The 26,145-nt window shown below is 35.3% G+C and overlaps 1 protein-coding gene across 1 annotated transcript in view; it reads left to right on the top strand.

The window, feature by feature from the left end:
- Positions 1-291: 291 nt before the first annotated feature.
- The window catches only part of VWDE (von Willebrand factor D and EGF domains), a 64,634-nt gene continuing 38,780 nt past the window's right edge, over positions 292-26,145 (top strand). The window contains 17 exon segments of the mRNA XM_061166520.1: positions 292-361; positions 998-1,182; positions 2,913-3,144; positions 12,445-12,695; positions 13,525-13,614; positions 14,142-14,289; positions 16,994-17,211; positions 17,458-17,531; positions 19,249-19,519; positions 21,990-22,198; positions 22,516-22,568; positions 22,571-22,936; positions 22,939-23,001; positions 23,004-23,253; positions 23,255-23,331; positions 23,334-23,495; positions 25,951-26,087. Coding sequence (XP_061022503.1) covers positions 292-361; positions 998-1,182; positions 2,913-3,144; positions 12,445-12,695; positions 13,525-13,614; positions 14,142-14,289; positions 16,994-17,211; positions 17,458-17,531; positions 19,249-19,519; positions 21,990-22,198; positions 22,516-22,568; positions 22,571-22,936; positions 22,939-23,001; positions 23,004-23,253; positions 23,255-23,331; positions 23,334-23,495; positions 25,951-26,087 — 2,856 coding nt within the window.

Here is a 26,145-nt window from a genome sequence, read left to right as displayed (position 1 = left end):
TTCCTAAAAAGCTACAGAACTAGCTTTCCCTCAATTTTCTTCTCTTGTATTTCCTTCAAAACTGTTCCCCTCCACCTCATTCACTTTCCTGTGCTTAGAAATGAAAATCAACTTCAATACTTTTATAGTTAAAAAAGAATAAAATTTTAAAACTTCATATTTTTTTCCTGCACTAGAAAAAAATGCAAGAAACTTTAGTATGAGGGCATTTTATAAAAATTACACTAGTGTTAAAAGATTAGTTTACTTTGCTGCATTTCAGGACCTGGCAGAGATGGGATTTGGGGGTGCATGTGGCTACTGTGGCAGAAAGCAGGTCATGGAGTGTCAGTTATGGCATTCAAACCTGGAGGACCCAGTTGTAGGAATAAACAAATCTTGACCCAAAGCAATCAGCAATTTTGTTGTTTAGTCACTAAGTTGTGCCCGACTCTTTGCGCCCCCAGGGACCGTGACCTGAGAGGCTCCTCTGGCAAGAATACTGGCGTGAGTTGCCATTTCCTTCTCCAGGGGATTTTCCTGATCCAGGGTTCGAAACCATGTCTCCTGCATTGCAGGCAGATTATCTATCACTGAGCCACTAGGGAAGCCCTTGTCCAAATTAAATGAATATAGGGACTCCCCTGGAGGTCCAGGGGTTAAGACCCCATGCTTCCAATGCAGGGGACACGAGTTTGATCCGTGTTCAGGGAACTAAAATCCCACATGCTGCATGGCCAAAAAAAAAAAAAAAACCCAATGAAAATAAAGTCCTTGAAGCTCAAATATCTCAAAAACACATTCTAAAGAATTTGTTGATTAGCTGATTGTATTTATGGAAAGTGCATATTAAGTCATTTTTGTTTTAGCAAGCGATCATGATATTTCAGATGGTCTTTATGTACACTTGGGGTTTTTTTTTTTTTTTGCTCTGTTTTTGTTTTGGGAATCAATTTTAATTGAGGACTGAACTATGTCAATGAAGAAATTTATAAAGACATCTACCTTTCCAATCTAGCTCGGGAGTGCTTTCCTGGGGGACACCAGTTTCTTCAGAGCCCTTATAGAAATGTCCATTTTGACTCCTTGCACCTCCAGCAGTCAGCCATTCAAGACCTGATATGTGACCACTCCCTTTCCCCTGGATGGTATCAATTTCTGCTCTTTGACAGACCTGCTGAGATGCCAACCAAATGTGTTGAGGTATCAACTCATTAATGTTAGCTCCATGTGCTTTTTCTTAAGTATTTTTTGCTATAAGGATTGAATCCTGTTACAACCAATTTATAACTCACACTGCAATATTTTAATTTTTCATCAAGATTAAGTTAATCTGAGGGAGTTTTCCCATACTTCTCTATTCTGAAAATAATAGTAATAGTTAATGTAATGCTCAACAGTCCACCAAATGTTTTTATTTACAATGTTTATAGAAGACAGTCTAGCATCATTATTCTCACCATATAATACAGGAAATATATTTTTAGGGATTAACACTTCTAGAGTCACCTAGATAGCAGGTCAGATAGCCAAGTTTTGATCACAGGCAGTCAGTCTCCAGGGTTCATGTACTTAACCTCAGTAACTTGCAAATAGTAAAATACTGCCTATCTTACGTCCCTCAGTTCTTGCCGGCTTAACAGAAGGATTATGTCTTAACAGAAGCCTCATTTTCTTTATCATTGCACGTGTGCGTGCCAACTTGCTTCAGTCATGTCCGACTCTTTGTGACCCTATGGACTGTAGCCTGCCAGGCTCCTCTGTCCATGGGATTCTCCAGGTAAGAATATTCCTAACCCAAGGATCGAACCCACATCTCTTGAATCTCCTGCACTGGCAGGTGGATTCTTTGCCACTGAGCCACCTGGGAAGTCCTTCCTTTATTGTTACCCACATTTTAAATTATTATACCCACATTTTAAAAACTTCAAAAAGTGGGAATTATTTTCCTTTTTTAGGTATGTAATGTAGAAAGAACTTGAGAAAGATATCCAAATTTGGCTTCAAGTGAGGCTTTAACTTCATTTTTTTCCCCAAATTGCTAACCAGTTTGCCCATCACCAGATTTTGAGCATTCCTTTCTTTCTCCCCTGATTTTTTGATGCCTCCTCCACTCTGCACTAACATCTTACAAATATTATTTTCAGAAAATTTTCAAGAAATCTCCAAGATCACTTTATCTTTATGCTATATATTAAGATGACTTCAGATTGACTTGTCTTAGGATGTATCAGCTATTCAGTAAATTCACTGATACTGAATTTCTCTAGTTCACAATATAAATGAATAATAATAAATGCAATAAAAGTATTTTAATTGAAAAATACTGTATTGATTATGAGAAAGTTACTCTTAAATTCATGGCTTTCCAGGTGGCTCAGGTGGTAAAGAATCCATATGCCAATGCAGGAGATGCAGGCAGGGGATGCAGTCAGTCTCTGGGTCAGGAAGATCCCCTGGAGGAGGAAATGGTAACCCACTCCAGTATTCTTGCCTGGAAAATTCCATGGACAGAGGAGTCTGGTAGGCTACAGTCCATGGAGTCACAAAGAATCAGAAATGACTGAGCACACAAACACGTAGCCTTAAATTTACTATTTATGACTTTATCTTTTCCTTTATGGTACAGGCACAAGTTATTAGATTTTTTTGATGATTGATACTTTAATATTTTAAATATTTTTAAATATTAAAATATGGATGGCATCACCGATTCGATGGACATGAATTTGAGCAGGCTCCAGGAGCTGGTGATGGACAGGGAAGCCTGGGGTGCTGCAGTCCATGGGGTCACAGAGAGTCAGACACGACTGAGCGACTGAACTGACCTTTAATATATTAAAGGTTGTTTGAAAGAAGATGTAAAATTGATGTTATCTACCATGTATGAAAACAAATTGGTGTTTCAGTTTTTGCTTTCACTGCTTCAAAAGATGAACCACTGTGGAACACAGGCCCCCATCTGGCTGTCTCTGAAGGATTCAGAAACACAGCCTCCACCTGGGGAACTCACGCAACTGACAGCTTGTGCCACATGGCGGTTTTTGTTCAGCACTATGGAAGACTGATGTCTTTTTCAAATCCCGGTGTCTGTACGAAACTGTGGCAAGTTTTTTGTGTACTTCCTACAGCCCACTCAAGGATGCATGGGATATTGTTCAGAAGGTAAGAAAACATGTGTAATGCACATGAGTTGCTAGTGTTGGAACTCTGTTTATTGGTGTGTTTGTGCCATCCTCTGGATGGGGTTTATGGAGCTAATGGAGTTTATGGAGCTCAGTAAGATACTTGGTTTACTATTATTGCTAAAATGAGGCTAAATTTCTGGTTTAAATTGGCCATTTGTTAAGGGTTCTTTGCCAAGATATTCAAATCATCAAAATTATTTGTTAATGTGGAAGTGCAAACAATTAATATCAGCAATGGTAATGTATATTGATACCATTATCTACCAATAACATTCAGTAGGAAGTACCTTTCTCCTTTATGGTATTCTTCAGTTCAGTCGCTCAGTCGTGTCCAACTTTGTGACCCTATGGGCTGCAGCATGCCAGGCTTCCCTGTCCATAACCAACTCCTGGAGCTTACTCAAACTGATGTCCATCAAGTCAGTGATGCCATTCAACAATCTCATCCTCTGTTATCCCATTCCCCTCCCGCCTTGATCTTTCCCATCATCAGGGTCTTTTCCAATGAGTCAGTTCTTCACATCAGGTGGCCAAAGTATTGGAGTTTCAGCTTCAGCGTCAGTCCTTCCAATGAATATTCAGAACTGATTTCCTTTAGGATGGACTGGCTGGATCTCCCTGCAGTCCAAGAGACTCCCAAGAGTCTTCTCCTACACCACAGTTCAAAAGCATCAATTCTTCAGTGCTCAGCTTACTCAAAGTCATAACCCCAGTCTAATCATCAGCAAGTTCACATAAACCCAAATTGAGAAACATTCTACAAAACATGTAAATAGTACTATTTAGAAGTGTCAAAATCAAAGAAAACCATGAAAGAGTAAGAAATTATCAAAGATTGGAGCGGACTAAGCAAGCATGAGTAATGCATCATGAAGATATACTGAACTGAGTAACTGGAACTTTTTAGAAAAGAACACTCTTGAAAAAATGGTAAAAATCTAAACAGAGACTTCAGTTTATTTACTAGTAGAGTCCTAAAGACAATTTTTTAGTTTTGACAAATGTATCACGGTTTTTAGTACGTGAACGTTAGTGGAACATGGATAAAAATTATAAAGGATAGCTGTGTATTATTTTGCAAACTTTGTGTGAATATAAATCATTTTAAAATAAAATGCTTATCACAAAACAAACCAAAATTATTTTGGAAAGCAAAGAAAACTGGATGCAATAGGGATTGACTGGTACAGGGATGCTGTCTTACATAGGCACCTGGGAAATGTCTCTGAATAGGTGATGAACTTGAGCTGAGCTCTGAATGAAGAGAAAGGTGGGAAAAAGCATTCCAGGTTAAAAAGAACAGCCAGTGAGAACGTCTTTAGATAGCTGTAAAGATGGACACTTGAGGAACTGAAGGAGAAACCACATGGCAGAAACACTGAGCAGATGATCCCTAGGAGGTGAGATCAGATAAGATGAATGTGGAAGGAGGATCTATATGGCCTGTAGACCATGGTAAGAACTAACATTTAGTCCTAACTTCAGTAAAGTCTTATGGGATTTTAAATAGGTGAATAACAGAATCTGAGGATTGTATTCAAAAGGCTACCATTCCTGTAGAAGACTCTATCTAGGAGGCTATTGCATTAATTCAGTAGAAAGATGGCAGTGGTTTAGGGGTTGGGGGAGGTGGAAATGGCTTAGACTAGTGGCAAAGGAAAGAGGGTATTGAGTTGAGATGTCTTTCAGAGATGGAAGCTCATGTATTAGATATGGGAGAAGATGGCAAGAGAGAAACCAAGAACAACATCTAGGTTTTTTCCTTGAGTAACTTGGATGGGACAGACTGAGTATAATCACACTGGCTGAGGAGACAGAGGAATCAAGAATTATGTTTTGGCCTGTTATCTAAGAGGCGGCATGAGATATACAGACATAAAATACACATCAGATGTGTGACTTTGACACTGATCATGGTATTGACTAAGGATGTTGGAGAATACGGACCCTTACTGGGAGCCCCAAAATATACTGTCATGGAGTTCAGAATTGACAACTAATGAATCCATTCCTTTTCTTTTATAGCTTAATTATGACTCTGAATTCTTTGAAAATAGACAATGTACTCTTTACATCCATAGCAGTATTTAATAGAACTAGTGGCCCAACTCAGCTGCAAGGAACTAAAAATAGAAACTACATAATGGCGATTTTTTTTTTACTTTGGAGGCTTAGACAAGTATGAAGCTGATAAAGGAGGGATTTATTCCTGGTTGAAGATGGGGGTTAGTGTGCTGATAGGTAACCAGGTTATGGGGGAAAACCAGTCCCCTACTGATTTATTATCTGATCTCATCCATATGTAGGAGACTGAAAATGCTGGGAAATACTGCTGTGGATCAGTAGGCAAACATTGCTTCAGCAAATAATAATTGTATGGGTAACATCTGGGATTCCCAGGTTGGCACAGGTGGTAAAGAACCCACCTGCCAATGCAGGAGACTTAAGAGACAAGGGTTTGATCCCTGGGTTGGAAAGATCTCCTGGAGGTGGGCACAGCAACCCACTCCAGTATTCTTGCCTGGAGAATCCCGTGGAAAGAGGAGCTTGATGGGCTACAGTCCATAGGGTCACAAAGAGTCAGACACAACTGAAGTGACAGTATGCGCGCGCGCACACACACACACACACACACACACACATGCATGGGTTACATCTACGAACATTTTCATCCTGAGATTACTAGACTCACCAAATTAGAAAACCCCAAATGATACAGATACAGCAAAACAATGGCAAAGAATATACATTATAAATTACAATTAATTTCAGTAAGTTACAATCAAAAAGATTAAAAGTTGTAAAGAATACTGGAGGTAAGGAGAGGATGAAATTTATAATGTGGTGTCGTCAAAGAAAGCCTTTTCTGAGCACAGGGCACTGATGCTGAGAGTTTGAAAGTGAACATCCCTTGGTCAAATAAAGAGTGAGGGAAGGAACTTCGCAGATAGCAACAGGAATAATGGATGGCCTTAATGTGATTAGGATAGGGTATACTCACAAGAGGAAGGGGAGGACAAAGATGTTGGATCTCAGTGAGCATGTGAGAGCATAATAAAACATGTTGGAAGGGCAGTGGGCCTGATATTTAAGGAGCTCTGCATTTCATTCTCTGTGCACTGAAAAGTCTTTGGAGATTTAGCCTGAAAGAGTCAGTTAGTAAATGTTCACATTCCTTACACAGCTGCTGGCCAACTAAACCTGGCTGCAGGCAGTATGTTCAATAGGGAAGGGTAGCATCTGCTCAGTTAGTAAAGCTCGTGTCTTCCACTGGAAAGGAGAAAATCCAGAGAGACACATTAGCTTCACTCAGTGGCCAAGCTGAGTGAATATTTTCAAATATTTTGAAAAATATTGTGTTTTCTTTTTAAAGTATTTTTCAGTACACTTTACACCATATTTTTTCAACACTTTTTACACATCATGGTACCTCAGACTGTAAAGAATCTGCCTGCGATGCTGGAGACCTGGGTTTGATCCTTGAGTTGGGAAGATCCTGTGGAGAAGGGAATAGTTACCCACTTCAGTATTCTTGCTTGGAGAATCCCATGGACAGAGGAGCCTGGCAGGCTACAGTCGATGGGGTTGCAAAGAGTCGGACACGACTGAGTGACTAACATACTTTTTATAAAATTTCAAATAATGTTATCAAATGTTTATGTAAAATTTTTCAGATGTTTCAATGGAAAAAACCAACAATTTACCAACATTGGTGGTGGTGGTGGTGGTGGTGGTTTAGTCGCTAAGTTGTGTCCAACTCTTGGACCCCATGGACTGTAAACTGCCAGGCTCCTCTGTCCATGGGATTCTCCAGACAAGAACACTGGGGTAGGTTGCCACTTGCTTCTCCAGGGGATCTTCCCAATCCAGGAATTGAACCTGGGTCTCCTGCGTTGCAGGCAGATTGTTTACTGACTGAGCTATGAGAGAAGCCCCATTAGTTTAAGAAATAGTGGCAACTGTTTGAAAAAAAAAAGAAAAAAAAACTTTTACTCTAGAGAATAGCATAACATACAAATAATTACTTCAACAGAAACTTTATTTTGTTATTGTTTGCATTGAATTTAGAAGCTCAGTATTTAAAATTTGCATTTCACAACATGCCCTTAAAACTTAAGAAATATTTCCTGTTTTATTGATATCATTACTACTCACTCAGTTTCTGAAACCTGAATAGTCAGAATTATTTCTCTCATTCTCCATATTCGAGTCCTCTTACTGGTTTTAGGGAAAGGAAGGTGATTGCTATTTTTTACTTTTAATATACAAGTTAGTCAAACATATACATAATTATCCTCTCTGATATGCCAGTAAAAGCTTACCCTGAAGTACCATTTAGACTTCAGTTAAGCTTCATAGATGGCAAACAAAAATGTCACTTAATCCTCTTAAGAACTTCTTTTTCTTGCTTAGCAAGAATTGGGGACAAATTTTCGATAATGATGGTAATTTGGCCACTTTACAATGCCAGGTTGAGGTGTCTGTGAGTCTCTAGGCTCTTCCTGCACGGTGACAGGATGAAGGTCTAGGTTCAGCTTTTTTATCTGCTTTTAGACAGAATAAAATGAAAAACCCAATGGCTTAAAGAGGGCTGTTGGTAACTGAAACTTGTCCCCTTTATTTAAGGAGCTTATTTGAGAATAACCTTATCACAACTACTTCACATTTCCCTGGCTCTTCTCAGTCTCATCTTTAATGAGACTATGAAATGTTTTTTCACATGGATGTATTTCTACCCCAAACCTATGGTGATTGAGTAGGCAACAGTCAGTCATATTTACCTTAAAAACCATCAAAAAAGCAAAAATTAAGAAAAAAATCTCACTTTAATATTCTCATGACTAGGTTTTATTTTTTATAATTCATATGTCATTTTCACACAATTTATCTACCCTTAGTGATTGTTAGAAGCCAAATAAGAAAAGAAACATTGATTTAAGACTATAATTGTAAAGAATGTCATTCAAACAAAAAATTGAATGCTTTTATTAGAATAATGCATGGAAAAATATTTTTCACATTTTACATATTTAGTTAGCAAAATAGTCCTTGAACTATACATGAAGAGGCAACATATCAATTGAAAGTAGGCTATGAGAAATTAAGATTGTATTCTAGAAGGCCTACAGCACCCATGAAAAAAATATCATAGCTAATCAACCAACAAAGAGATAAAACAGAATCATAAAATATACTGTTTGCTTGAGGCAGAAAAATGTGAAAAGTGCCAATAAGACAAATAGAAAACAACAGCATGGTAAATTTAAACCCTACAATATCAATAATCAATTAAACAAAAATGATCTAAAATCTCAAATGAAAGTCAGAAATTGTCAAATTGGATAGAAAAGTAAGACACAACTATGGGCTGCCTAGAAAAACCAACTTTAAAGATTTTTAAAAGTAAGGTTGAAAGTGTAAGAGTAGAAAAAGATATACTTAGGTAACACAAATCACAAGGAATCTTGAGTGGCTAAATTAATAGACAAAGATTATAGAGCAGAGAATATTACATGGAAAGGCAACATTCATTTCCTAATGATGAGTCAACTGAACAACAGAACATTAAAATCTAAATCCTTAATATACCTAACAACAGAGATTCAAAATATATGAAGCAAACTTATCCATCTTCAAGAAGAAATAGACAAATCTATGGTCTTTGTTGGAGATTAATACCCATCTGTGAATAATTGAGCATGCAGAAATAATAGCAAAGTGTAGGAAAATCCATATTATCCACAAATCGCAAAATTGGAGGAGGCTAGGCAATCAGTATTATTTACAAATTGTATGTGAAGCATTTAGTGAGATATAACACATTCTGGGCCCTAAATTAAGGAAATTAGAATATTAGAAAAAGTATATATGTTTACACACATGTTGATTAACTTTTTGTAAAGATCAGGTAGAGTTCAATAGCTTTGGTTTATTTAGACAGAAATTATCAGTATATTTTTAAACAAGAGGAAATTAAGAATAAATTCTGAATTCATTGTTCTATATTATTATGGATGTGGGCTGGTAGTTTCTCTTAGGAAAATTTTCTGTGTATTTTTTTCACTAAAATAGTTTGTTTTTAACAATGTATTTATAAACCAATAATTTCCAAAGGTTTTTATTTTCTATAACTTACTTTGTGTGTTGAATTACAGTAAGATTCGACAATAGTCTAGTGGATATGAAAAATAAAAATCATTTTATTATGGCTTTAAGAAATAGTCTTGGAACTGGCAGAGGTATAGGGAGTTGGGTATATTTGTGTCCTACAGATATATGTGTATATTGGTAGAATCTTTTCATGAGAAAATCTGGCAATTCATCTCAACAGCCTTAAAAATTCACATGTATTTATTTCTAGGAATTCCACTTTCAAAACCTACCTAAAGAAATATTTAAGAGCATTTTTCAAATAGTATGAAAAAAATTGCACGTATCCAGTAACTGCTGGTTGATTCAATATTTTTGATGCATGCATTATGATAAAATACTCTGTAAACAATATTAAGATGCAAGAATACATACTTTGATCTCATCCTGAAGTAGTAGTCTTGGTCAGTTCAGTCGCTCAGTCATGTCTGACACTTTGCGACCCCATGAATAGCAGCACGCCAGACCTCCCTGTCTATCACCAACTCCCAAAGTTTACTCAAACTCACGTCCATACTGTGTACCAAATAAGCTTGAAAGATAAACCCAAAAATGTTCATGGTGGTCCCTTCTCAATCTATATTTTTCATTTTCTAATTTAAATTTTTAAAAGTTATTTCAAATGTTAAGGCCCCCTTCCTGTAACAAAAACTCTAAATAGTTTGTCTAATAAAATTTATGATGTCTAGCTAAATAGGGGGCAGAAATTAAAATTATTTATTGAAACATTAGCCTTTTTGTGGGGTTTGTTGATAAAATATATTGATAATTATATGGTGATACACTGAATGAAGGAGGAATTGTTAACATATAATTAATATAACTGAAAAAAGTATCTTTAATGGTGAAATAAACCATATTGACATAAAATGAATCAGGATAAACAATATAAAATTTAGATACCAGCTCTTTGTCTTTAAAAAGTGGTACTAGAATAAACCTCAAATTACTGTGTTGTTTTTCTATGCCCTATTTCATTTGCAAATGGATATTCCAGCCCATTTCCCTAGCGTTGTCTAAATAAGCAATTGTTATACCTCAAAGTCTCAGTTTGATTATACCCTGTTATAAGAGAATAAAATAGTATCCTTAATAATAGTAACATTAACCATAAAGTATAATTTTTCTCTGCATTATAGATTTGGATTTTCTTTATCATACACTTATACTAAAGTAAAATCACTTCTCCCTCTTGAATAAACAATAAATTTAAGCCACCTGTTATGCTACTCAGAATATTTGTGTAATTAATTGGAAAAATTGCAGTACAAAGTCACACACAATTTGAGAAAGCAACACTTGAGTGAAAGTATTGAGTCAAAAGTCAACAGATACACCTTCAGGATAAAATAGAGAATACATTACAGCAGGTGCTTTGTTAGAATTGACAAAGTGATAATTGTGCCTTTCAAGCAGAAATAATTTATCTGTTGTTGTTTTGAAATCTTTTTCTTTATATTTTAGCAAATGTTTTTTGATCTACATTGTTGCAAGCAGTGGTTAGCTTACCCAAATAGAGGATGCCAATTGATTCAAAAATTAATTTCATGATTTATTTTCCTTCCAGTCATTTGTTACCTCTTCCTAGTAATCATTTCCATAGATAGTCTTTCCCTATTTGGAAATAAATTCAACATTTTTTTAGTTTATTTAATAGAAAATTTTCATTCAGATACGTAATTTTTCAAAAATCATATATACTCCAAAGTAGTCTATTATTTCCTTCAAATCTAGATAATGATTTGGCCTAATGTTTAAAATGTTTGGCAAAATATTTATTACTTAGATTAATTTGAAGATAGTTCATTTATTATTGGGATTTTGTAACTAGTTATCTAACAAATAATTCTTTAAAATATCTGATATTACATAAGTTTGTTCCCCTCACATTTAGACTAAGGTCTCAGAAATTTCCAAAATCTACATTATAGAATTGAGAAAATTATTTTGTGATTATCATAAAATTAATTACAGTGCATATCATAGAAAATATTTGTATATTTTAGGACGTTTAAAAAATCTTACTTTTAATATTTATCAGTCAGATATTTTTCTCTTTTCTAAAATAGAACAAAAAAAAAATATCAAAAGGTATTTTGAAACATTTAGATTCCCCCAATTTAATATTGAAAATGCCCAGGGATAAAAATTGTAAAATCTTCCTGAGTTCCTAGAGAAACTTTAAACTTTTTTAACCTCAGAAAAATGAAAAGAATAAGACTATTGTTTAATACTTAATATTTTTCACTGCTGCTAAGTCGCTTCAGTTGTGTCCGACTCTGTGCAACCCCACAGATGGCAACCCACGAGGCTCCTCTGTCCCTGGCATTCTCCAGGCAAGAATACTGGAGTAGGTTGCCATTACCTTCTCCAATGCATGCATGCATGCTAAGTTGCTTCAGTCATGACCGACTCTGTGCGACTCCATGGACAGCAGCCCACCAGGCTCCCCTGCCCACAGGATTCTCCAGGCAAGAATACTGGAGTGGGTTGCCATTTCCTTCTCCGAATATTTTCCACTAACACATTATAATCACTTCTGTAATGAACATCTCTTTCAACCCAGAATGATGATGGATTGAGTTAAGAGAGTAACTTATAAGAGTAAAAGGGTAAAGCATTTGATTTTGCATTATGACTATTTTTATAACGGGAAACTATAAAGTAGCAATCTTATTTTATTTGTTCCTTTTTTTTTTTAAGAAAAGATAATTGCTTAACAGAAAGTAAATTCCTTTTCAAGAGCTAGACTTTTCAAGAGTAGTCATATTCAATATGCATTAATATAAGCTTGATAAGCTAACATATTTCTTTGCTATCAATATCTATGAGATTATGAGTCAAAGTAAGAATATGGTACTTTGCTGATTGCTAGAGAATAATTATGGAGAAGGAAATGGCAACCCACTCCAGTGTTCTTGCCTGGAGGATCCCAGGGACAGGGGAGCCTGGTGAGTTGCTGTCTCTGGGGTCCCACCGAGTCGGACACGACTGAAGCGACTTAGCAGAGAATAGTTATTTTTCTAAATGTATTTTACATTTCCTTAATATAAATCCCTGAGTTACAGTTTTCATGAGCTTTCCCATAACAACTCTGCAAGATGACCAACCACAAATTTTCTCCTAGCAGGTCAGCTGTCTGCCTCATTACCACCACCACCTCCAGGAAGGCCAGAGGCTGTGGTGGAGCTTATTGAGTCCAGGCTTTTCTGTAGGTGTGCTTTTGATGTTTTCCCTACAAACAACTCGGTGGGGTTTCACATAGCTTGGGCTAGGCTTTCTTCTCAAGAAATCAAAGAAGAGCTGAAATAAGAGACCACAGTTCAGGCATTCTCTCTTTTAGAACTGGATGGTATAAATCTCAGACTTGGAGACAAGGTATGTTCAAAAAGTTGGATTTTCTTTTATTTTCATAAATGTGTTAATTTTCAAAAATGGATTTTAAAATTAGAAGTGGGGATGAATTGGGAGATTAGCATTGACACATATATAGTCCTGTAAAATAGCTAGCTAATGGGAACGTGCTATAAAGCACAGGGCACTCAGTGGTCTGAATGACCTAGATGGGCGGGGAGGGGCCGGGAGGTCCGGGAGGGCGGGGATATGTGTATACTCACAGCTGGTTCACTTCATTGTGCAACAGAAACTAACACAGCATGGTAAAGCAAGTATAGTCCAATAAAAATGAAAAACAAAAGTGCTTAAAAATATATATTCTAATATAAGCTTTATCCTCAGGATATAAAGCACAATGTTTCTCTTTTAATTTTTTTTCTTGGGAGTTGTGCCAACTCCAGTGATAACTGGATTAATCAGTAATCTTAGTGACTTTCTATGAGAATCTGCTTTAGTAATTCACTGATTATTATCAATGAACCCTTATGAATTTATGTCCCTTTCTTGTTTTAAAATATAATTTTATTCTGGGGAAAAAGTTTCTATTTTTCCAATGATAATATCATTTATTATCCACCTTTAAAAACATCTTATATACAAAGTCTACAAAACACTGATTTATGTTGAGGTTTAAACAACTAATATTTTATAATGGACTTTTTCTCAATTTTCAAGCAAGCTTTTAAATTACTTTTTTCAATTATATCTTACGCACAATCTACCAAAAGTTAAAGTTACGTACTTCAATAATTTATCCATATGTCTTCCATAATTGTGTTGCTAAATAACTATTTGTTAACTGTATTAATAGATATTTTGGAGTGCTTCCGTCTTTTTCTTGGAGAACCCACATGTACAAAGTTTAGCCACTGAAAGCCAAGAATTTTTTGCCGGCATTAAGGTATGTGGCAGTGGGTGTATATTTGAAAGATTATTCCTCTAGAACTGTGTTTTCCGCATTGTGATCTGTGGCTGCTGGTTCTAGGACCACATCACAGGCTCCATGTTGAGACCCAAGAGTTTGTATTTTTTGAGAAATAGCTCAAATAATTCTAGTGCCAATGAGCTTTGAGGGCCTGTTACTGAACTAAAGTTGGAATATACTTGCTTTTTTTTTTTTTTTTCCAGAAAAATATTCTGTCTGCCTTGAACCAGAATCACAAAGGCAGGCTTCAACCAGACTGCTTAAAATGTGTTGTGGAACCAAACTGTGCCTAAACTCTAAACATTACAGCAACTCAATGTACTCTTCTGTGCATTGCTGATGTTTTTGAGGGCTTGGTTTAATTGATCTTGGTTAGTTCAAAAATTCTAGTGTTTATTACTATCATCATAGATGCTATGGAGGGGAATTCCCTTTCAAAATTATTATATCTTAGAAATAAATTATATTTTAAAATGATTGCTTTACATGTTTTCTTACACCAGTTATAACCTGAATTGAGCACTATATCTGAAGATGGGAATGGATACCAGTTGAGGATAAAGAGCACAGTTCCTATTGTTTGTCCTATTGGATTCAGTGAGCTTGATCAGGAGTGCAAAATCTCATTAAAACTGACAACTGTTGATCAAGGTAATATGCTAAATCCACTTCATTATTAGATTTCAAATAATAACCAATGCTTTTTTTCTTCAGGAAGTCACTGGAGTGCACTCATATAATTAATTATACTGCATGTTTACATCATTTTACAACTCAATCATGTTAATAATACTGGGCCAAATTTATGATTGCCAAAGCAATCTATATTGCAATCTACATTTATCTCTCCAGGGCTCAAAGCACAAGTTAGGGGAAAAAAAGACAATAATAAACAATCTCCACATTGTTATCTTTCTCTTCCTCCTCTTTTTTCTCTTTCTCCTTCTCCTCATCCTTCCACTTACTCTTCTCTTTGTTTTGTTTTCAGAGATTGAGGGACATGAGGGTCTTTAAGATCTTCCAAGTCATCCCTGTGGAAGGTGTGATAAGTTATGCTAAAAGTTCAAGCTTATATAACACAAATCCCATAATGCATTCTTCCCACTCTGCTCTCTAATGTAAGCTCATGTTTGAGATGTTTTGCTTTTAAATTCTTCCATTTAAATGACTAGTTATATAGATTGTATGACACACTGTCACAGCCACAGAGAGAGCTGAAATTCCCCTCAGAACAAGATAGACTGTGAGAGGACAAACCATGTATGGCAGTGATTGGGTTGATTGGGTTCTTTTTTTTCCCCTAAGCCTCTCATATAGGGACCAAGCAAGTAAAATATAAAAAAATTAAAATAATTTTTAAGAGAGATTATAACTCTGTTCATATATTAATACCTTTTTCACCATAGGGCATAAAATTTTATTTAGTAAATACACCAAGTGCAATGTATCTAGGTCTTCACATCTATATTATACCTAATTAAATCAGAGAAACAAAAGGATAAAAATGCTAAGAGAGATTGCCTCATGGGAAGTACTCACCCAGAAAGAGATGACTACAGAGACAGAAAAAAGAATCAAAAGAGGCTCTCCCAACATGTTTGACACTCAAAAGGCTTAGGTAACACTCAACTATTCACTCGGATTTCAGGAGCACCATAAGCAACACTTTATTTTTAAATATAATCCAGAATATGAAATTAAACCCTCTTTCTCAGGCTATTTGACACATCTGCTTCAAGCTATTTGCTTATTGTGAATATTTGCGTAATACGCAAATTTTACTAAAGTTTATGGGGAATAATAGGAAGAGGGTGATGTTATTGACATCTTCCAAAATTGCCTTAGGCAAAGATTTCCTTCCAAGTGTACTTTAAAGTATATTTGCCTGCCCTAAATTCTTTCAACACAATAAGCACTGCTAAAATAATAGAAAAACAGCCTAAATACATTCCTACATTTTAGAAGTTTATCTGTTATTTGTCAAATAAAAACAATTTCCTTTTTTTCTGTATAAAATTTCTTTATTTCATTCTGATATTCTTCATCTCATCTTCCTTAAGCATATTTTCATTATATCTCTACTCCTATAGAGCAGGAGTTGGTGTCTCCTACCATATTTCTGGGCTTCGCAGGTGGAGCTAGTGGTAGTGAACTGGCCTGCCAGTGCAGGAGACTTAAGAGAGCTGGGTTGGATCCCCGGGTTAGGAAGATCCCCTGGAGGAGGAAGTGGCAACCCACTCGAGCATTGTTGTCTGGAAAACTCCATGGACGGAGGAGTCTGGTGGGCTACAGTCCATAGTGTCGCAGAGTCAAACATTGTTGAGCCTCTGAGCACACACATGCATTACATTTCTAGAAAGACACCACTGCTTTTCCCCAGTCTTAAAAAGAACAGTACTTGGCCCTCATATCATAGACTAGGGGAAATTATGTCGTGGTTCTGTCTAAGCAAGATATATTTCATATTCCCCTTAGGGAGAAGGCTAAGAGTTTAGACGTTTCTGCTGTTTGTTGTGTATATGGGAAAAGTATACATTCCTAGGGGGAAAAAATGCATGAAGAGAAAACTTTTTCAGGAACTTAGAATCTATGCAGTGAGCCTATCTCAGATGGACTTCGTATTCACCAATTGGATGTGAGAGCAAACTTCTTTTAGAGCCAGCTTTTGGTGGAATCTATCCATTTTGTTTAGTTACACAAATTTCTAGAGTTCCTTCCTTATCTTTTCTTTCCAAGTTATTTTTGTGTGTGTTTTTTGTTGCAAGGCAAAAAGCATCTCAAGTTTCTGAATATATTGGGACATTTGGAAGGTGAAAAGAGACTGAGGATTTATTTCTGGTGTGGAATTACTTAGTTTTGATTTTTCTGTTTTTTAAAATGATGAATTCTGTATCAATAATTAAATCTGCTTGGTGAACTCTGTTTCGGTAATCATTGCTATCACTCAACAATGAACAGAACATAAGTTCAAGCCCGAAGATTTATCTGTACCCAAGCCTTAAAAGAATTAGACAGAAAAACTTATGTTTCATAATGTTAGAATTACATTGCTTTCTTTACAGAAACAAAAATAAATTTTATATTGCTTCTAAATTATTTCCAAGAGCACATGAATTTATAACCTATGAAAAATAGTAGTATGTATGTATATATGTTTACACACATGTTGATTAACTATTTATAAAGATCAGGTCAAGTTCAATAGCTTTGGTTTATTTAGAAATTACCAGTATATTTTTAAATAAGAGGAAATAATTTAAGAATAAATTCTGATTTCACTGTTCTATGTTATTATGGACTTTGGTTGGTAGTTTCTCTTAGGAAAATTTTCCTTGTATTTCTTTCACTAAAATAGATACAGAACAGGTAGGCTTAAATTTGGCACTGTCTTCCTGTCACGTGGACCTTCACCAGACATCATCCTGTGCCAACGGAACCTGCAGCCATGCTTTTGTCTACTATACTGCAGTTACAGATTTTTCACAAGATGGGAATAGAGTCACAAATATTGTAGTAGAACCTATAGTTCATGAGAATTTCCTGTGGAACAGCTACATTCCAGACAGCATCCAGGTTAACAAATTATAAAAATCTTTTTATAGACTAAGCTTTAAAAATATATGTATTTTATTATTATACCTTATAAACTTTTCATCTCAAAATTATTTAATGAGCTATTTCAGTTTTTAAATGATTCCTATCTTAATAACTATGATAAAACAGTAGCTAATTAAAAATTCACTGAGCTTGTTAGAAAATTTATTGTATATCTCTAAATAACAATTAATAGCAATATTTAGGGATTTCTTTGCTTCTAAGATCAGAGTGAAAGATGTCCCAACTGCTTACTGCTTTTCATTTACTGATCCACATATAATCACCTTTGATGGCAGGTAGGTTCCTGAAAGTTTTCTCCTTTGGTAGTTTGTGTTTCTCTTGGATTTTGTTGCTTTGTTTTAAACATTATACTATTTCTTTTCTTAGTCCTGTTCACTGAAAGATTAAAAAGGAAGGCATGTATGGACATCAATGTTTTGTTTCAAAATATTTGTTTGTGTGAAATGTTTTTTGCCCTAAAATCTAGTTCTTTTTATAAAATATACAGAATAATTGTGAAGCTGAGTTTGTAAAAATGAAGATTCTTATAAATACAGTCATTTTAGTTTGACCATTTATTTATAATAATGATTAAATTCTCTCTTCTAGAGATATGTACTGTAATGTATTTCTACATGATATTGAAATAATATTGAAGGTTTAGGTAAGATGACTAAGCTAACACATTATAATTATTATTATTTTTTCCATTTATTTTTATTAGTTGGAGGCTAATTACTTTACAATATTGTAGTGGTTTTTGCCATACACTGACATGAATCAGCCATGGATTTACATGTATTCCCCATCCCGATCCCCCCTCCATCTCCCTCCCCATCCCATCCCTCTGGGTCTTCCCAGTGCACCAGCCCTGCGCACTTGTCTCATGCATCCAACCTGGGCTGGTGATCTGTTTCACCCTTGATAATATACTTGTTTCAATGCTATTCTCTCAGAACATCCCATCCTTGCCTTCTCCCACAGAGTCCCAAAGTTTGTTCTGTACATCTGTAAGCTAACACATTATAATTATTTAAAAAATTAACCACTTCTAATTCATTGCAAGGATACTCAGGGGAAAAACTGTTGTATCCATTGCGAATACCTGGATATCTGCCTTTGGAACTTAAAGTAAACTGAGCAAAATGACCCTACACTAACCTAAACTATCTTGCTGTTAATATCTGCATAGAAGGATTTAAACTCAATTATACTGTTTTGGGAAATACATGATTTTAAAATGTTGCTAAAGAAGTAATAAGAATACCTCCTCGTTGAGTCAAAATTTTCTTTGTGATACAAGGTCATTTCCTCTTTAAAAAATTATAATGTGATCATTGTTAATAAAATTATTTAATATCAGCAAAAAGATGTAGAGTCCCCTGCCCCAGTAACAAGTGAAACTCCAAAAGTTTGAAAAGGTATTGAAAGGTTGTAGGTGACCCCACATACAAAAATCCTTTATGACTATAATTAAATCCTTTATGATGATAACTAAACTTAGAAGTTTATGTGGAAAAACCTGAAGAAAGCATAGTGACGATTAATTTAATTTGTTATAATTCAACAGTATTAACCATGTAACAACTAGGTGGCAAACCACACTCTAAGGGCTGGAGTATGGGAGTGCACAGAACAGACAAACATCCCCTGACCTCACGAGGCGTACACTTTATGGGTGGAGAGAGACAGACTCGTCAAAGTATGCAGTGCATCTGAGGGGCTAGAAAGCAGTGTCAGAAAGAGAAGGCTCCAGGTGGGGACCGGCTGAAGTGATGCAACACAAGAAAAATGTAGTGAGAGAGATTCGGGTGTTTACTACTTCCTTGTTTCATTTAGTAATCTACAAATGACTGTTGTGATGTATAAAGCTGTTAGAATATAGATTTTCCATTCTTGCATCAAAATATATTGAATGCATATACATACATTTAATATGTATATTTAGTTTATAACATACTATTGTGGTATTTTAAATCAATTCTTAATGCAATTGACTTCTTTTAATGATAGGATGTATGATAACGTCAACACTGGAACATTTGTGCTGTATAAGAGTATGTCACGTGATTCTGAAGTCCATGTACATCAGTGGGACTGTGGAAGCTTTCACTATCCTGTGTCATCTAACTGCGGCTTTGTTGCCAAAGAAGAAGGTGATGTAGTTACTTTTGATATGTGCAGTGGTCAGCTACATGAATCACAGCCATATTTATTTGTAAAGAGCCAAGATGTAACCAGCAATATCAAGATAAGTGAATCTTACTTAGGAAGAAAAGTCACAGCATGTATGATTATTCACTGTTAAAAGTATTTTTTGTTTTCTTCTACTGATTTTGGATTCAAATCTGAATTTCATCTATATTAAATTAGGCGCTATTATTTTCCAATGTTAGTTTTTTTAAGAAAATAACTTACCAATTAACACAGATCTCAGAATACATTTTTTTTCACTTACCACGAAAACAGACACAACAAAGTTAAAACAGTCAAATTTTAAATGCCTTATTTTAAGATTTCAGTATAACGGTGGGTTATTCACAAAAAATATTTTTGATAACATCTAATAAACAGTATATTAGGCAGAGATGAAATACATAAGAATAAATATTCAGGAGTAACTATTTTTTAAATGAATACAGATGATTCTGCTTCAGGAATAAACTGGTAGATACATGAAAGAGACTAGAAAATCAAGAAACAGACCTAAGTTTATGTATTTTAAAATAATACTTAATATCTGTGAGCTGATTATTTGTATTTTAAGGTCATCTTCCCTTCATCTTCCAAAAAAGTAAATTCCAGGTGAATGAAATTTAAGTTTAAATGAAAGTAGTAAATGTTGCCAGGTCCAGCACAGCGGGTGAGAAAGACCTGAAACAGGCTGAGCGCCGGAAGGAAAAGACAGACCCATATAATTTGGCAAGCGGGCAGTCAGGGGGCCCTCCTGTTCTCCATGGCAGGAAGACAAAATGGCTCCTTTCAGCCCGCACGTTAATTGGCAGAAGTCACATGAGATCATTAGGGAATGGCCATACTGGGGAGTTTGATTAGCGCGGGCTTTGCTGTTGATCAGGAATAACTTGTTTTGTTTCCATGGAGACGGACGCAGGGGTAGGCAGTGAAGCGGAGCAGAGAGCACGTCCTGCCCCAAGAATGTCAGGTCGACATGCTTACTAGGACAATCACGACAATCAGGAGGGTGCAGTTTGCCGCACCCTCGAGTCATGGGGCAGGTTCTGGTCTCTGCTCCGCCAGGCTGCAACAGAGTTTAAGTGAATGTTTTTATAGCATTGAGATGAGTAAGAATTTTTAACGTAGCTTTATATACTTGAATTGCCATTAAAAACCAAAGTGCAAATCAAAAAGGGAAAATATTTGCTACATATAAAGCACACAGTTAATACAGAAAGCACTCAGACATCGCTAATATAGTCAGCACTCCAATTAAAATGAGCAAATAATATAAATAGGCAATTCGCAAAGAAATAAAACTGACTGATATGCCCCAAAGTACAAATAACCAACAAAAATATGAAAATGTCAACCTCACCAGTTTATCAAAGAAATGCAGATCAAACACCTCTCATGCAAGACCAAGTGTAGACAATGTAGTCAGTCTTTCCAGAGAACATACGTATTATTCATAAAAAAAATCTGAACCTATGTGTGCCATTTTTTTCAGGAAATTTTAGTTCTGAAAATTTATCAAAATAATCAAGGATGTGCAGAACCATAGTGAAACTCATTATAGTTTTCCAAGAGGGAAAAAGTACAATTAATCAGTGATGAATAAAACCCATTTAACAAAAACCCTAAATATAGTGCTGTCACATAATAGAACGTTTTGTACTCATGAAAATTTTGGAGTGAATGTGAATTTATTGACAGGTGAAGAAGATATTAATGAAATATAGGAGAGCTTTTCAAAGCACTTGCATTAAGATATACTACCTACCTCAGATTGAGTAGTAATGTAAAATTTGGTTGCTTTTAAAATATTTTTCTGCAGTGAACACTTAGCTGTTTTTACTTAACTGTTTTCAAAGGAGAAAAGGGCTATTTTTAAATTTAAAACTTTAAAAGGGGAAGGAGAGTCAGAGGAACAAAACACAGGTGGTGTATTTTCAGTGATCTTCAACGCAGACATCAAAGCACCTGACCTGGGAGAGGGGTGATCCTCCTGTGAGGAGGCTCATGGATGACACACACAGGCTCTTAAAATGATTCAAGAAACCCCCTTGCTGCCATTCCCAGTTCCCCAAGCAACTTTCTGGTATAATTTGGCTTCTGATTCTATTACCTACTGACTGCAAGAGAATACTGATTACCCACAAGAATCTGTTCTCCTCTGGAACTATATTTATCTGTGTAAATTAATTACTCAGCAGTCTAGCTCTACATGAAATAATTATTATCAGAGATATTATTTCAGAAACATTATCCTCAACATTTCTAGCTGTTTTAATTGTATAAAATATTTGCTTTAGTGTAAATTATTTAACAAAAGGAGCATAAACAAAATATCTCAGTGAAAGGATCAATATGGAGATAAAACTTCAAGTCTGCAAAATGCAAATTCTATTACTTTGACATGTAATATTAAAAGGAAACTTGTGATCTAAAGAAAACCAGTATTTTATTTTCCTTTTGTATTAAAAGTATAAATGAATTTATTTCTTATTGCTTAAAATATAGGTTTTTCTTAATCTATATTGAATATTGTTTAAACATCTTTTATTTCTGTATTTCAGATATGATTTTCTTCTGGAGCTTTTATCAATGATGATCTTAGTGAATGGGGCATGAGTTTAACAATCAGAGCTCCTAGTTTAGATTACAGAAACACTCTGGGACTTTGCGGCACCTCTGAGGAAAATCCAGAAAATGATTTCCATGATAAAAATGGGATCATAACTGATCAAACTTTTAATAATTGTGTTGCTTTTGTTAATGAGTGGAGGTAAGAAAGTAACTTTTTTTTTATTTTTTTATTTTTTTTATTTTTTATTATTTTTATTTATTTTTTTTTTCCAGTGGGTTTTGTCATACATTGATATGAATCAGCCATGGATTTACATGTATTCCCAATCCCGATCCCCCCTCCCACCTCCCTCTCCACCCGATTCCTCTGGGTCTTATTTTCATTTACTATCATATTCATGTCTGACTTAAAATGAGTGGTTGATAATTCAACATTGTTTGTTTTTTTCCAACAAGTTACTGAAGAAAAATTGTTCTTGTCCAAATTACTGTTCTTTCCTGTTTTCCATCTGGAAGGATCTTACCAGGAGAAAGCATGTTTGACACAATGCCAGTTTCTCTGCCATCACCTGAAAACTATCCTACTGTAGCTGCTTGCTGGACACTGCTTCACTGTATCCACTGTATTCACTGATGAGATCTTCTCATCATCTGGACACTGTTTCTCCATCAGAGGTCGTTTCAGCTTGCAAAGACCCCAAACATGTCAAATATTCTTCCTTGATACCAGAGCTAGATGTCACGTCTGAATATGTTAATTCAGAAGCTCTTGTCAGAGAAATAAGCAATCATACATCTCAAGAAGAAAACAGCTTGCATTTCCTCCCTCAAGAAAAAAGGCGTGTGAACCTAACCAATCTAGACTTAAATTTACAAAATCACCCCAGGAGTGAAAACCAAGATGCATCAGAAACTTTGGACAAGGAGAGACATACACAGAACAGGGTAATCACAGCCAAGAAACAAGGTGGGGTCGACAAAGCAGATGGAAACAGCACAATTTAGTGAGTTTCTTCCTTTGTTTGCTTTCCAAAGTCTTGGCCAAAGTGACCTAGAAGAGTTCACTTACTTTTTCCCTGAGGACCACGCTGAGGAGGTCAACCAAGAGTTTGCCCCCACGTGGCCCACACCATCTGGCCTCACTGAGTATAGCACATTGGCACCGTGTGAGCACACTCTGGCCACCTCCAGCATAGGAAGGCACTGTCTTGGCTTTCTTGGCAAGAGACTAGACAGTGTGATAGACATGTGTCTAAGATCATCTCCTAAAAGATGATCTAAGCTGGGAAGAAGCAGCTGTAGCTCTCTTAGAAAATGAATGTGAAAAGAGGATTTTGAAGAGGGGAAATATAACAGAGAAGAATACAGAAAGTCAATTAAAGACATTCTCTTGTCTTTAAAATGCCCAAATTTATGCAGTGGCCGTGGGCAGTGTATAGAATGGGGGTGTGCATGCTCCCCAGGCTTTGGTTCTTATGATTGCAGTGATTCCCAAGGTAAGTCAATACACTCCAACTTTGATCTTGTGTACTTTATCTGATTATGAAAACTTGTTTGTTTGTTTTTTAACTTCAGTGTCTTACCAGACTTTATTCAGATTATGTATGGAAAAGAACCCAAGTTATATTAATCAATACATTAGTACTTTTCCAAAACAGTCTCATCTTACTCAGAATAAAAGCTGGAGTACTTATAATGGCCTGTAAGATACAATGTGATCAGGCACACAGAATCTCTCCATACTCACCCTCTACTACTGTTACGCTCACTCATTGCTCTCTACTCACTTTGGCTTCTGTGGCTGTTCCTTAAAATGTCAGGTCCTCTTGACTTCAGGGCCTTTGCACGTAGCTGATCCTCTACTTGTAGAGAATAATTGTTTTTCTAGAACTCACATTTAGGTGTTTTTTTTTTAAGATTTTTTTGATGGCAGACCATTTTTTTAAGTCTATTGAGTTTGTTACAATATTCCTTTTGTTTTTACATTTTGTGTTTTTTTGGCCCTAAGGCATGTGGGATCATAGTTTCCTGACCAGGGAAAGTGAAGTCTGAAACCAACTGGACTGCCAGGAACTCCCAAATTTAGTGTTTTTAAGCCCTTTTTATATTTTGCTCATTTTACTAATATGCTTAGTTTTTTTTTTTTCTAATCTATCTAAATGGTACTCATTATTTTGTCACAGTAAATTAGAGGAAGACATCAGAAAGTCAGTTTGATTCTCATAATCATTAAACCAATAACTCCTGATTTTCCTCCTACCACCACCAACCTGCTCTTTTCCATCTCAGTAAATGCAAACTTCTTTCCACAGTTGTTCATGTTAAAATCTCAGTCACTTTGACTTTTCTTTTCATATCAAGCCTCGTGTTTGATCCATCAGAAAGAAATTCCCCTCTAGTTTCAAAGAATTTTATCTCTTTCCCTGCTACCAACTTAGTCCAAGCCACCATTATCTGAGAGATATTTATTTTAGATTCTCTCAAAGTTTATTCTTCATGTAGTGATTCCTTTGAAATGTAAGTCAGACTGTATTATTCCTCTGCTTAAATTCCTTTGTTGGCTGTTCATCACCTTCAAAGTAAGATTGGCAGGCCCTACTATAGCTTAGAAGACCCTATATAATCTCAGACTCCTCTCTCGCTGGATTCATCCACCATTCCTCCATAGGTCATTACTTGCCAGTGTTCTCTAGTGGAAGCTTTACTGTTCCTAATAAAGGCCAAGCCTGCTTCTACCTCAGGACCTTTGCACTTACCACTTCCTCTCACTGACACATTCTTCCATATATCTTCATGACTGACTTCCTTGTCTTCTCTATTCAAATATCATATTATCATAGAATCCTTCCATGGTCATTCTAAATAAAATAGTTTTTCTCACACAACCCCATAGCCTTTATCTCCCTTAATGTATTAATAGTTAATATACTTTTTCTCCATTGTCTTGAAAACACTTATGTGATACACTTCATGTTTTTTCTTTTTTGTCCTCCCATAAGTATCAGGAAGGCCGGGACTATTTTGTTCATGAATATATCTCCAACATTTAGAATAACAGCAGAGAAATAGAAGTTGCTGTGTAAACTTTTGAATATATAAAAGAATATAATTTTTCTAAATTTTCATAAATATTTTAGAACTGTAAATACAAACAGCAGGATTTTTATATCCTATTGCTTTTAAAGTTATATTCACATAGATCTTGACAGTTCTTAAACAAAGGATTGAATTACTTTTTATACTGAATTTATCTATTTTAACCACCAGATCTTGCTGATAGAGAGAATGAATAATCTTACCATGACCAGAAGGAGAGAAATACCATAAGAAGGTCATTTGACTCTGACTGATAAGGAAATTATTTTCTCCTATGACTGAGAAGTATACCTAAGATTATCGTAGCATGTAGGATAGCAATAATACATAAAAATATCAACAATACAGGGACAACAGCATGCACAAAATTTGACAGTTCTTTCCTAAAACTTACATTAAGAATTGTTTTTTAATTTAATACATTGCATTGCTAAATACATTATCTTATTACAAGGGTATTTTTTCATAACCTATTTTTATAAGAGCATTTTCTCTGTAGCATATCTCTATGACATAAACCAAATGGCAAAAGCAAAGCATATGCCAGGTGGCAGTAATTTGTTAATACTTGTATTATTTGGTATCAAGTATTATTAAAATATTAATTAAACCTGTATAATGGGGCACTGATAATACCTGTAATGCTGTTTCTACTGGCTTGAATAGTAGGTAATACTTCCTTTAATACTAGATTACTGTTAACATGTAACAGTTTAATTAATGTAGTAAGTAATATTGGGGATAGACCTTAAAATATTATTTTACATATGCTTTTAATTTTGGCCTGGAAAATAATTAGTATTTTCTGGAATTAAAGAAAATATGTTCTATTTTTTAAATCATTATTTTGTGTAGACAAGGTTCCTGAGATTATAGAACTTGAGAATGCTGGATTCTGTAATATTTTAAAATATAACTGTGTGATGGTGAGAGTTTTTGGTCAAGGCTTCAAAGAATCACCTTCAATTAAATGTGAAGTTACTAAACTGAAGGTATGTTAATTATAATGTCAAAAACAATTAAGTTCATGAGTTATTCAGGTTAATTTTC

The sequence above is a fragment of the Dama dama genome, chromosome 18 (assembly GCF_033118175.1).
Source record: "Dama dama isolate Ldn47 chromosome 18, ASM3311817v1, whole genome shotgun sequence".
NCBI lineage: Eukaryota > Metazoa > Chordata > Mammalia > Artiodactyla > Cervidae > Dama > Dama dama.
The sequence above is the reverse complement of the archived record's forward strand: the minus strand, read 5'-3'. Positions and strand labels throughout refer to the sequence as shown.